The 15075-nt window shown below is 39.3% G+C and overlaps 1 protein-coding gene across 1 annotated transcript in view; it reads left to right on the top strand.

The window, feature by feature from the left end:
• The first annotated feature begins 229 nt into the window (after window positions 1–229).
• LOC135461914 (uncharacterized) overlaps window positions 230–15075 on the top strand; it is a 29166-nt gene continuing 14320 nt past the window's right edge. Inside the window, exons 1-3 of the mRNA XM_064739202.1 lie at window positions 230–293; window positions 6908–7071; window positions 7895–7994. Of these exons, the coding sequence (XP_064595272.1) occupies window positions 230–293; window positions 6908–7071; window positions 7895–7994 (328 nt within the window). The remainder of the gene's footprint in view (window positions 294–6907; window positions 7072–7894; window positions 7995–15075) is intronic.

Below are 15075 nucleotides of genomic sequence, written 5' to 3'. Positions count from 1 at the left end.
CGATAAAAAGTAAAAAAAAAAAAAAAAAAAAACATTCGTTAGTCTCTTTGTGTGTAAGATCAAAGCAAAGGTGACGTGTATGCAAACTCATACACCCACCATAGTGGCGAGTTGTGGACATGCCAAGTACTCAGAAACAAGTATTGTGCTGCTCACCTGTCCCTATCTGGCAAAGACAGACTGGACGATGACTTAAACCACCAAATCAGATTAACATGGCATTCTGAGTATGGATGTACCCGTACAAGCTTCTCCCGCTTTCCCGGATCAGGGCAACCCTGTGAAGGAGACGTGTACTGATTGGCGGACATGCTTTAATTCAGAGATCAGGAGAACCAATTGGTTGAAAATGAATTTGAGATTACTCCGCGAACACTTATATGAGGTCGTGGTGCCACGCGAGTACACGTGATTTATGACCCGCATCTTGGCTCTATTTCAATCAAATACCAGTTTGGAGTGTAGTGAAGCAAAAAGGCGGAAAATGATAAGCCACGAGAAGATCTCACTTCCACTAGTTTGAACTCCTTCGTCCAACGTTAATATCCCTTGGCCAAAAACTGATTATTTATTTATTATTTATTTGATTGGTGTTTTACGCCGTACTCAAGAATATTATGGTGGGTGGAAACCGGGCAGAACCCGGGGGAAACCACGACCATCCGCAGGTTGCTGCAAGACCTTCCCACTTACGGCCGAAGAGGAAGCCAGCATGAGCTGGACTTGAACTCGCAGCGACCGCTTTGGTGAGAGGCTCCTGGGTCATTACGCTGATCTAGGGTGCTAACCAACTGAGCCACGGAGGCCCCCCAAAACTGATTCATTCTTGTCAGATGACCTTATGATCTCCTGTCAGATGACCTTATGATCGGTTATGTTAAAGTTCCAGACGGTTGTGAGTTGATGGTCGATGGAGGCTTTACTTCTTTGAACTAAGAAAACCTGATTAACGAGGTGATCTTGCTACTTTGAAGAAGACGCGGATACCCTACAATATTTTCCATTTTAGAAGCCACCAAATGCGTATATGTGTCATTGTCGATTGCAAAGACACTGACGTCTTCTTTCTTCTTGTACTTTTCCAACAAAATGTCGCAACCCCTGTTGAAGTAAATTACCCCTAATGAAACAATTACTTCAATAGGGGTTGTAGTCGCAACTCCTAACGAAATAATATTTCGTTGCGACTGCAACTTCTTTTAAAGTAAAGAAGACTTATTTCAATAAGGCACTTTTGCGCATATTCTTCTCGCCATTTGAAATATTTCACACCATTGTAATATTATAGTTTCAAAGGCATTATCTCTCTAACTGATAGAATATCACGTGTTCAAAATATCAGAAACTGTTTTATTTTCTACAAATATTTTGAGCTGTTGATTTTTCCACTACGCGTTAGTGGCATTGGGGAGGGGGGGGAGGGTGCTTAAATATTACTGAAAGCCCTGTTTTATGGTAGTTCATATTTAATTTGGTGAACAGTAGAACCAGTATGGATTATAATAGGAAATGGCTATTTTCCCCTAATTCTGGGCGCAGAGCTGTGTACCTCAAGTAGGACAAGAATATTCGACCGTATTACATATATCCTAATCCTTGCCCATTCCCTGTCCCCAAAAAGTATATTTATATCAAACCTAGCAATATTACAACTTTACACAGTACTAACGAGTAGAACATTCAAACGATCATAATTTGGTGTCTAGTCGCCTTCTTTCAATAAGGGTCATAAAGGTAAAACAAAGTGCTTATTGAAACAACATTGTTTCAAGAGGGGTTGCTGTATTTTTGAAAAAATATTTCAACTGGGGCTTCAACTGCAACCCCTAATGAAATATTATTTCATTAGAGGTCGCGGCTGCAACCCCTATTGAAGTAATTGTTTCAATATGGGTAATTTATTTCAATAGGGGTTGTGACAAATGCCTTGGTTAAAATATCGGCGGAACTTGTTGTGCACGATATCACTCACTTCTCAGTCTCCATGAAACTCTCAGCTTGTCCGGGATAATCCGTTGGAGTACCCGAAAGAAAGTTTTGGCGTTGGTTTGGTTGATTTGGTTAATTGATAACCAGGGCTAATTAAGGCCCTTCATTAGAGGACAGGGACTTGAGAGTTGATGATAAATGATGAGAAGTCACACAGAATATTTATCACCGATATCATGGATGTAATCAACCATGCTAAGAAACGGAATTCACATAAGACTACATCATATAGAGAGTAAAACCAGAGCAGAGACGACAGTGTGATGTGTGATGTATGACTGGAAGTCTTATGTTGCCTTGATCAATACGTCCAGGTTCTCTTTTACATCCAATTTATATTTTACATCCAATTTGACATCCGTGGATGTCAATTTACATCCAGAGTGACGCCGATATCACTTGTCATTCATCTTTCTACATCAATGTAAATCCCAATTCTACAAATGATAATAAGAATGACAGTGACATCACCTGAAATAACACGGATATGACAGGGATATCACCTGAAATGACTTGGATATCACCTGAAATGACACGGATATCACCATAAATGACATGAATATCACCATAAATGACATGGATACCATCCCATAAATGACATGGATACAACATATCATTCGCCTTTCTTCACCACTTAATCCCCATCCCTGAGGTCATCAGGATAAAGACATCCACATATCCCGTCATCCCTATCTCTACATGTCAGTCGTTTTTGTTCATGTCAGGGATCATTCATTATATATGTCTACATAGTTTTGTTTAATGTTACTGGTCATTTGGTGTCATTCGAACTAGCGACTCCCGCTTTTACCAAAATTCATCACTACGCAATTATCTGTGAAAGGGAACAGGAAATCGGCTGTTACGGTGATTTTATGCACCTGTTAGTGTGCACTTGGGCACGCATATGGCAAATCATATACAGTGGCAAACTTCTCTGTTTATATACTTCTGACAATACATAGACATGCACAGGTACTGAGTACTTTAATGTATAGATTTCTCATGCTTTTCCATTTTCTAAAAATAAACAATACGTATTCATGTTTAGGCTTGTAGAATTTTTTATACATTAAAAAAAAAATCCACAGAATGATATTACTGTTAACAGTGGTGTACATATAGCGCCTCAGAAGGCGAGGTCCATTTTCCCCGTTTACGCTGATAATACTGACAGATGGGACTGTGTACAGTACTGTACGTGTGGCTCTGGAGATCCCGAAAGCGGATCAGTGTAGCGAACCGTCTATGCTAATGGTGCCGGAGACCCTCAGCGGTAGACAACAATAGACATGAAGCCTGCACCTGCCCCACGCTCGGGTCTAGCGTCCATTCTCCGGGACCACACGACATCAATACAATCAAGCGAGGACACGGGCCATTTGAGGTGTGTTTGTTAAGGGACGCGCGCGTGGGTCACGTGGCAGGCCGCACTGCACACTCTTCTCTGCTGCATAACCGTGAAGTACAAGTTAAGTTGTTGATGTGGAAGCAGTGTATGATCACCGTACGGAAAATGTGTCTTGCCTGACCAGTTATATATCTTCCAGTGATTCGGTGTGCATCTGCTACTGTTGTAATCTGTATCGTCCACGTGCTTGTATCTTTACGGTTGGATTTCGCCCCCCTTATGTCAGGTAAGCTGATTAAATTTACGGAGTATATAGTGAAATATATCACCTGACGAGGCATCACCTGTGAACAAAGAGACGGAAGAGTACACTAGCCACAGAGTTACTAACGTTGCACCTTTAGTGCTGTTCAGCAATGTTATTTTCTTACAGTGCTGTTCAATAGTGTTATTGTTTACAGTGTTGTTCAGTAGTGCTATTTTTATATATAGTGCTGTCCTATGCGTCCAAAATGCATATCGTGATACATATATTTTAATCTCCAAGTAATAATAAACTACTTACAAATATTATTTCTACGTTTTAGACAGTAATATCAATGGTTTCAAAATTAGCCAGTGGTAATATAATTCCTAAACAAACCTATGCGAGTAAGACACAACTCTATTTGAAATTCATACCCGGTGGTTTCATTTAATTTGACTGTACAGGCATGCGTAATAATAACCAGTTCAAATTTTAAGGTGCATGCACGATGGCGACTGCAGGGAACTCGTATGAACTCGATTATAATGACTGTCAAATCTGAAATCTGGCATTTAAGCGTGGCATGATTATCTGTGGTGCTCTTCGTGTGTCCTTCACACAGATATCGGATACTTATCATTTATTACAATGCTCACGTATTTACATTGTGTTCCCAAGTGTGTATATGAAATAGGGGATTTTAAATTCCCCGCCATGCATGCATGGTCACATTAAGCGTTCAGTCGCAGTCGATCGCGGGTCCGTTTGCACAGTCTTTACGCAACATCCCTTGAAGACTACTTGTCATAGCCTTTGTTGAGGACCACTTTAAATACTGCAACGTTCTTTGTAGACCACATATTGCAACGTTCGTTATAGACAACCTGTCGTAACTTTCTCTGAAGACCACTAACCGTAACATTCGTTATAGACCACAATTCGTAACTTTCTTTGAAGACCACTTACCGTAACGTTCCCGGAAGAACACTTACCGTAACATTCGTAGAAGAACACCTGTTTATTGATATGGTGTGCAGGCTCATATGTGGCAAAGTTGTCAGTAACTTGCCGATGTTAATACTCTGATGCTTGTACACAACTTGATGGTGTTAATACCCTGATGCCGGTACACACTTGTTGGTGTTTATACTCTGATGCCTGTACACATTTGTTGGTGTTAATACCCTGATGCCTGTACACACTTGTTGTGTTAATACCCTGATGCCGGTACACACTTGTTGGTGTTTATACTCTGATGCCTGTACACACTTGTTGGTGTTAATACTCTGATGCCTGTACACACTTGTTGGTGTTAATACTCTGATGGCTGTACACACTTGTTGGTGTTAATACTCTGATGGCCGTACACACTTGTTGGTGTTAATACTCTGATGCCTGTACACACTTGCTGGTGTTAATACTCTGATGCCTGTACACACTTGCTGGTGTTAATACTCTGATGCCTGTACACACTGGTTGGTGTTAATACTCTGATGCCTGTACACACTTGCTGGTGTTAATACTCTGATGCCTGTATATCAATATTATTGTATATCGTTAAGATACATGCACCTGCTGGTGTTCATATACTACGGTTTAATACTTTTAGCTCCTCTGTACAAAGTATAGAGGTGTAGCTTAGTATGTTGTACACCCAGCGTTGGCGTCGAGCCGGCGTCCTATATAGTCCTTGAACTGACTGGACTCATCTAGCACCAACTCACCCACTCTGCAAAACAATGTTTCTGTGATACTCTGGAACATGTTCTTTGATGAACCGTCAGAATACAAATATTTGTAAATATCTGAATACTAGAGTATCAGAATACAGATTTCAGTAGCGCTTTGATTACAACTGTTCATAAAAGCATTGTTGATGTAATTGACATGGATGCTTATATGGCCCCTAGAGCCCCGTATTGATGGGAATAAGCTACAACTATGACAGATATACGAAACAGATTGCCAGCAGTCTTGAACGCTTTGTCCATATTTGCTCATGCATGCGACAAGATATAGGTATTCTTATATATCCATGAAACCTCCGTGGCGTAATGACCCAGGAGCCTCTCACCAGTGCGGTCGCTGTCAGTTCAAGTCCATCTCATGCCGGCTTCCTCTCCCGCCTTACGTGGGAAGGTCTTGCAGCAACCTGTGGATGGTTGTGGGTTTCCCGCGGGCTCTGCCCGGTTTCATCCCACCATAATGCTGGTATGAGTGATATACTCTTGAGTACGGCGTAAAACACCAATCAAAACAAATAAAATAAATTATATATCCGTTTTATTATAGTCTCTTAAAATTGACTCTTAAAATTAAAGTTTTTTGTTGAAGTTGTCATATGCTTGTATGCGCATTTCAGCTGTTCGCTCTTCACTCGCGGCTGATTTTTCCTCGCGACTTCTCCTGAACATCCTTTAACCTTCTGACAAGAATGTTCTTACACTATTTTGGTTAACTGTGGGTTAAAAGTTATTTTCTTAAATTATATAGATAATCCGGAAATTCCAGCCAAACGTGTCGGTAAAGACAGTTCGGAAGTTTACCTCTTTTGTGCGGCGTATTTTGTATCCACCCTCACCCACACTGAGGTATTTGGTTAGGAATTCAGTCCATGAATTATTTTCCATTTTACCGCCATTTCAAGATTTTGGATTTAAATAAAATGAGACCTTTTCAACTCCTCCTATAGCTCGCCCTAAACAGTGGTAAATGAAAGCCACTATAGGCAAAAACACTGCTTTGCCAGCTAGCCATGAGTATTCGCCATCTTCTGATGACTGTTGTTTATCTTGTGTGTGAATATTGAACGTTTGTCTGAAACTGAATGATTGACGACACATCCTTTAGTTACTCAAACAGAAAAACAAGAGAACATAATCAAGCGGATTTGAGTTTAATATTTTGTTATGATTTGGCAGCTATGGGACACACAGAATCTCCATCTCCTGACCTTGTAGTATCAAATTGGTTGAGTCAAGTCAATATTTTCGTTTGTTTTTTGCCGGAAAACGCATTTATTCATTTTAATAACTTTGAAACTATTTTATGAGCACTCGTTGGAGATCTCTGTATACGTTATTTCGAATCCAACCCGCGTGGAACTTCATGTCTTCTTTTTTGATTATCTCATAAAGGCTCATCAATGCCTGGCTACCATTGGAATGTCTTATTTCCCCGCTCCGTACATTAAAAAAAAAAAATAACATCACTGCCGAAACAACATATTACCGTTGCCCTGGTTTTCACTTATTCCAAAGAAATAAATAAATGAATTCAGGAATTTACATGTGGATTCTTCTTTATGTTTCATTGTACAGCCAGTGGGAGAAGAAGAAGCCATGCCCAGGGAGAGATGAACTTACAGATGACCCCGCCGGATAGGCGGCCCCAGGGTGGAGGAAAATTTAAACGTCAGAGAATCGCAAGAAACTTGCTGGACCTGAATGAAATCATCAGCCCGACTCGGAGCCGCAGCCAGACGGTATGTAAGAGTTTTCTCCCTTGGTGTGACCGAGAATGGGTGTCCATAGAGACCTAGTTGCGAATTTCCCTCCGAAATACGTTCTGTATTGGTTTTGCGCATTGTGTAGTAACTTTTATGTATGTATGTATGTTTGGGGTTTTAAATCATACTTGTGAAGTACTGTGTGCACAAAAACAGTCTCTAAGTGACCCACATCATGAGTGCATGTTTTAGGCTTATGTAACTAAAACATACCAAACGGGCGCAACCAGAGCAGCGACGACAGTGTGATAGTTGACAATTGGTCACACGTAAATGCTTAAGAAGTAGCCATTTACACGCCTTCTAGTGCCATAGCTTAAGCAGAAGAATGTAAAAAATGCAGTGTTATTAACTGCAATTTATCAGACGTCTAAGACATATGATCCAGTGAGGATTTTAACAACGATGTCTTTGTATCGAGCGAACAAAAACCAAGTATAGAGAATTTGAAAGAGAATACCAATTTATCAGACGTCACTAGTTTAAGACATATGATCCAGTGAGGATTTTAACAATGATGTCTGATCATTACTTATTTTAAATAAGCCAAGTACAGGAACACCAAACAACAGTACATTAATTAGTAATTAGTAATCCTACAGTTGCCTGTGCAGATATACCATAATAAATGATACATGCATTAACTCTAAAATTTCCTGATACGAAACTTGCCTATTTAACTATTTGTCTCATGCACACACAAGTTTTGAATTTGCTTGTGCGGTGCTACCGAACTTTCGTAGGAGTTATAGGCCTACAGTGCATGATTTCCTTCTTCTTTTTCATACCTGTTGGGCAGGTGCGTGTTGGAGCTCAAGCATACGACCCTGTGGAACTTCTAGAAGGAGCTATCGACCTCATGAAGTGTATACAGGACGATGTCAGCAAAGCTGCTACAGGTAAAGAAAATTGTGGCCTAATAGGTAACAATGATAATAGACTGCAGTAAAATCACATTTATTCAGGCCGACTTGGGAAGGTCTGTCAGCAACCTGCGGATGGTCGAGAGTTTCCCTCCCCCCCCCCCCCGGGCTCTGCCCGGTTTCCTCCCACAATAATGCTGGTCGCCGTTATATTTATAAGTGAAATATTCTTCAGTACGGGGTAAAACACCAAATAAATAAATAAATATTCAGGCCGTGAAGATAGCTTATAATTTTGGTCTATGCTGCACACTTAGGAAAAGAAAGACAGTCAACCAACATTTTGTAATCTGCTATCTGTCACAAATTTTCTCACGCTGATGTAAAAATAAGGTTTTTCACTGTGTAAGGTTTTAACCGGGAAACCAGTGTGCCCGGGGCAAACCACTGACCATTGGCAAGTTACTGACAACCATTCACATGTGAAATGTACAGGTTTGGGCTGGGAGTTACCCCACAACCACCCAACCCAGTCACAGCGATTAAAGCACGACCATATTGACCACTGGTCCGAGACTCGCTCCCCAAGATTCCTTCAAGAAATTTGTGATCTGGCATAAATAAGAACCCTAGTAAAACTTTTTTTTTCTTATCAGTATACTAATAGAACAACCCTTGTACAATGTAGATGTGTTTCAAAATCGGCATGTTTGCATATCATAGTGGTCCCACTAAAATATGAACACCAATAAAGCTACACATGAGTTTTTGAGGATTTTATTGATGTACGTGAAGTGCAGCCAATTATATGGTAGGGGGGATAACTGCGTTAAGACCATAACCCTATTGTGTGTTTATATGTATGCATATTTGCGTTCTGTTTGCAATCTATTCTTTTTTCACTGTGTAAACGATCCATATTTTAAAAGAACTTTAGTTTATTAACGAGATGAATTGAAAAAGGAAAATACACGTACAAGGGCTGTGAATCGAACTCGAATGTAAAAACAATTTTCCATAGAGGAGAATTGTGCTTTAGGAAGGTAAAAAGACCGTGCTGAAGCTGGACTAATATAAGTTAAAGGTGAATTAATCGCAAAGCTTTTTAATCTAAAACTGAAAGTTATCGAGTAATAAAATATATGTTGATGATTGCTTTGCATACGTGTATTTCTGTTGTTTTGAATGCGTGCAATTTTTAGGTTATGTATGGCCTGGACTAAACCCCAGCAATTTAGACAATCTCTAGATGTAGCACAATACGCCATGGCTTATCTTACCATGGCCTACTTCATTCATCTGACCGACAAGGACGTTACAAAAACTGTTATATTTAATCAATTACTGCGAAAGAATCGGTGGTTTGATGAATGACGGGCACCACCATTGACGCTGGGGTTCTGAAACAAAGATTTATTTATTTATTTATTTATTTATTTATTTGATTGGTGTTTTACACCGAACTCAAGAATCTTTCACTTATAAGACGACGGCCAGCATTATGGTGGACCATCCGCAGGTTACTGCAGACCTTCACACATACAGCCGGAGAGGAAGTCAGCATGAGCTGGACTTGAACTGATAGCAACCGCATTGGTGAGAGGCTCCTGGGCCATTACGCTGCGCTAGCGCGCTATAACCAACTGAGCCACGGAGGCCCCATAACAATGATTTAAGTGAAGGACATTTTTCGTGCAAAGTTACATTTGACAGTTGTAAAAATTATATTAAAAATATTTAACGATTTGTTTTCAGAAAAATTTTTTTAGATAAATTAACAATTTTTGCGAAAATTTAAAGCGTTGTTGTTTACCTGGGTTAAGCAAAATTGTGACTTTGTGACTTAGTCAATGCTGCTCGCAATTTTTTTATTTCGAATGAAGATGAGACGTGTTATTTCATGCGATTGAAGCGCAGGACAAATAGCATCGTATGAACGCAGCTTATGATACAGACTTTATCGTATTGTACATTCAGCGATTTCGACGAGTCGATACAACAAATCGCATCGTCAGAACGCAGCTTTACATATATATGTACAATTTTATCCCTTACTGGGCCAATCCTTATATACCACGCACCCCTTTCCTGTCTGGTCATATATGTATGGACGATAGACTTCCGTACCATCTATATATCTGTCCAATCAAACAGTATCTCCCTTTCTGTGCATGAATGTTCCGTTTACCGTTGCTCAATTAAGAGCGGCACGTTCGGAAACTGTTAAATATGTTTTGTCGTTATCTGATATACATATTGTCTAGCATCACACTCGGTCAATATAGACTGTGTGGCTTATACCGTTGACGCACTAAGTAACACCCCGAAGTCGATCAGCGTGTCACGTTCGGTAAACTCCGGTGCATCATCGTAGATTCGTGTTAAAGAGTATCGAGTGGCAAGGCCACTGAAAATCCCCCTGTTGAATTCAGAGAGACACAAAGAAACATTGACTGGTGGAAACATGGCATATGAAGAAAGATATATTTTATTTGGAGGATTTTTTTTTCTTTTTTTTTGTGTTGGTAATATGTGAATACATCTACATGTGTATGTACTGGATGGGAAAATACTGTATCAAATCAAACACTATGACAGTGGATCGCCTCGTGCTGCATGAAAGGTGATCCAAAATGTCACGACATGAACGGTGTTCATTTCAATTTGGGCTTAGTTCTTCCAGTGCAAAGAGGCGTTCGTTATCAAGTGTGCCTTAAATTTTGAACAGTGAGAGTAATGGGAATTTTAAATACTTTATTTATTTATCACTGTATTTCATTGTTTAAAGCCACAAATTCCATATATATATATATATATATATATATATATATATATATATATATATATATATATATATATATATATATATATAAACGTGATAACGTGATGTACATAAGAGGACATGGGGGGACAGGGAGATATAGGTATATTTCAATAATGATGTACTGATTAATGACATTCTGATTAATGATAGCCTGATTGTTGTTGTTTGTCAGAATATTGGTTTCTTATTGGTTATTAGGTAATGATGATGCTTCAGGCGACACTTTGGAATAAACCAGTATTGATAAATTAACATGTTAAGTCAAAATGAACATTTCCCAAGTATAATCGTTCTGGGATCAAATTTAATGTGCCAAAGATTCCCAATGTTAATTGTATTTGTTGTTTGTTTGGAAGGATTCGGTATTCTGAGGCCACTTTCATATAGATGTCGTACTTGTACGATATCGCACATATAGGACAATGGTACGTTAATAGTGAGGTACAAAATATCGTAGGACAAACGTACGATAAATAAATGTCGTTCGGCGCTTTGTGAAAGTGGCCCCTGATGCGCTTTATTTAAAATGCGTCAATTCTCTTACGTTGGTAAACATTTATGTCATGCCAGTGTCTGTCCATTTAGCACAAACATCCATGACGAGAACTGTCACTGGTCACAGATTTGACGCGTCGCTAGCCATCGATGAGAGTGACCAGTTAACCATGGCATACATGTAAGCGACTCATATACCTGCCCGTGAAAGTCGATACGCTGTCTTAGAGACCACGCATATTCCATTAGTCATAAATAAAATGTCAGAATAAATCACTGACTGAGGTAAACTGACAAGAGGCCGAATTTCACCCGTTACGTATGACCATTTGCCAACTATCACACAGTCGTCGCTGCTCTGGTTTTACTCTCTGTGCTGTTTATTTATATTGTATTCCTGTCTAAACGAGGATTTTGCTGGTGGACTAAGCATCCCCGCGGCCTGGTCTCTTTGCATTGTTTTTATGTGATTGTATGTTTAATGTGATGATAACACACCATTTTGAGTAATTCTGAACTAGTGATTTGCATACATTTACGTGAACAGTTAGAATAAAACCATGACTAGGGTAAACTGACAATAGGCCGTGTTTCACCAGTTACGTCTGACCATTTGCCAGTTATTACACTGTCGCCGCTGCTCTGGTTTTATTCTCTGTGCTGCACGTCTTTAGTTATGTTATGTAATTTTTCAATGCATAAGCTCCAATTGTCTTGAAGGAGAAAATTACAGTCACTTATTCTGATAAACCGTAAAAACCTTGGTTTCTTGTCGATCGCACGTGCGCTATCTGCATATATGATCCATTTATCTAAAGGCAAATAATTGCACAGATGACCATGTGTAAAAGGATTCGTTTTATATGTACTGTTATGGCCCCCAGTAATATCTGTAGGCAAACTTTACTGTAATAGTCCTGTGGTGATTTAATTTGTACTGAAATGTGTATGCATTAATGTATAGATGGTACACTTTATATACATATATATTCTGCAAAAATGCTAGAAGCATCTGTCGACATGCATGTAAGGTTACCTCACCTGAATCTTTATTCTTGCTGTTAGTTCATTAGATACGCTTCACTCTGAAAGTTCGTTGTCAGAAATTCACCATTGCGGACGACCCTGTCGTGTGTAGTGCACCTGCCCATTTCGTAAAGCGGTTTCTGGATTTAGCCTGAAAGTGTAATACAAAACTCTTAAATATGCTCATAAAATATATCAAAAATTATGACGGCTGAATATATGCTGTGATATAGTACAATTTCAGCCAGTTGAGCATCAAGTTTCAAACATTTTCTTTCCAGTTTCAAAATAAGAGAGAAGCTTTGCATGGTCTTAAGTCCAATATGGCTTTGTGAAACAAACCTCTGTTCTGCCTTATTTACACTGATAACAGTTTCTTGCGGCTTGTGTAACTCCCCTCCATCGCCATGAAACAAACCCTGAAGCTGTACATTGTGTACACAGTCAGAACAATACCTGTGCATTGAAGGTCCTCGAGGGCAGAATGACAACGACTTTTCGCGCCAAAATTGTAAAGAACTTAGTCGGTAGGAGCTGTAGAAATGGTAATCACTCTACATAACGGCATTTTGTTCAGGACAAAAAGATACGCATCGCACGTTAATTGTCGTCACTTCACGGACATGTGACGAGATCATAGACCATAGACGAGATCTCGACGGAAGAAAATCCTATGTGTTATATGACTTCTAGCGACAAGTATGAATTGTGTGGTCAGGCCAAGCCAAACATTGTATGCCCGGTGTGTTAAGCGTAAAACACACTCACACACACACACACATATAGAAAGAGAGAGAGAGAGAGAGAGCTAGAGAGAGAGAGAGAGAGAGAGAGAGAGAGAGAGAGAGAGAGAGAGAGAGAGATGCAGGAAAACCTTTCATTGTTTACACACCTATAAAATTCACTCATATATTTATTTTACTCTGCTTCAATCACAAAACATCGGTTGTTAGAAGCTGATTGTTCCATAGCTTACCGTTTGTTATAATCATTTTAATTTTCCTTTTTTTTTCTAAATTTTAATCACTGCGAGATTTTGCATTTTCCGTAGATTTTACATCTTTGGCTTGCACACGCCCGTTCTTGCGTGTTGTCATGCGACCATGATGCAGTCATGCCTGGATATGTATAGTGAATTTAAACAAACATAAATGTGTATTTTCCCACATGCACAGTTATAATACTTAAGAGCCCCATTCGTTGAAGCCATATTTGCATACGTTGCTGTGTCATTTTGACAGCTATATGCACACGGCATGACTCAGGGAATAGACTTTGTCATGAGTTCTCAACGTAAGGCATTTATATATACACCACACACTACATGCCGTTCTAAATTAAGGTAATCAACCATGCATACCGATGCATTTATATTAGCATGTCGTGTGGGCGGGATGTCTAGCAATAGCATTGTCTGAGAGGCAATAAAATGGCGACTGAAATATAGTTATTATATAATCGTTGTAGCACGGATAACATAATGAACAGTCTTGAATTTGAAAGCATTTCATTGGATGAGCTATCACAAGTTAAATGTATATCACACCTTGGTCTTAATTATAAAAAAAGGATGACGAACTTTATGAGTAGTCCCTGTTATAAGAAATATAACAAGTTTTGTGTTTTATGATAGGTAGTTTTATAATTTGAATTCAAAGTGCTGTAAGTGGGGAAAAAAAGCATTACCTGATTAAAATGAACACATCACTATAATTCCAGAAAGCTTTTCAAGTATTTCGTGGCTGAATGTCTATATGGATAGCCCGTTAATAAATGGCCCTCAGAGCTTCATTTGTACTTTGAAACTTTCTTTATAGATGTATAATGCTTATATAGATGTATATGTGATGTTAGTTTTGACTTGGCAAAATTGTCTTCATGTATAGAGACTGCGCGCATGTGTAGTTTGAGATAGATAAGCATGCGGCTTTCTCTCAGACACTGGAGGTGAGACACATACTGTAGTGTTAATTGCCAATCATTTAGCGTACACTTTGTTTATATTTCCCTAGTAACTGCAATGAACCATATGGTTCCTACACCTGAACTGACAGACTGTTTGTGCGATGGCACCACCACTGGCTTGCGCGTGAAATCGCTTAGTCATTCCCGTCGTTAATGAGTGTATTGTAGGTGCCATTATCGTTGGTTAACGTTATTGTCGGCATTGTAAAAGTCGATTCGATTCAATGCCCCCCTCTTCGAAATTGCGTGTGCACTGTGCTAATACAGTAGTACTTCGTTAAACACGCGCGTTTAGTTTCTTTATCTTGAGAGACGCCTGAGAAATTAATGGACAATTAATAGCTATTGACGAACTCATGCGAGTAGCATTGGCGGCGTCTTTTATGTTAGAAGTTTGCCTCCTTCAGACGAAGAAGTCGTCCTCAGTGTAACTGCCCGTGTTAGTGTATGCATATAGATGTAGTGACATGTGAACTGACGGTAAACCAGTTTCCCGGTTTGTTACCCGTGAAATACAGAACAAGAACAACAGCAAAAGAATTGGGAAACACCTTATATAGGCATACATGTTTAAAGTGAAGGAAAACAGTGTAACCATCGTTTGAAACACCATTGAAAAACTATACGCAAAACTACCTATACTTTGTGAAGAGAATTGAAGTGCTCTTATACCATGTGTATAAGATCCATCCATAAAGCCCACCAGAGAATTAAAGCATTTAGCGAAACGGCATCCCTGTCACAATAAAAGATAGTTTCGAATATAGTTTTCCGTGTACTTTGCACTAACACTTACCTATATTTTCT

This window comes from Liolophura sinensis, chromosome 1 (assembly GCF_032854445.1).
Source record: "Liolophura sinensis isolate JHLJ2023 chromosome 1, CUHK_Ljap_v2, whole genome shotgun sequence".
NCBI classification, from domain to species: Eukaryota; Metazoa; Mollusca; class Polyplacophora; order Chitonida; family Chitonidae; genus Liolophura; species Liolophura sinensis.
This window is presented reverse-complemented; position numbering and strand designations above follow the sequence as displayed.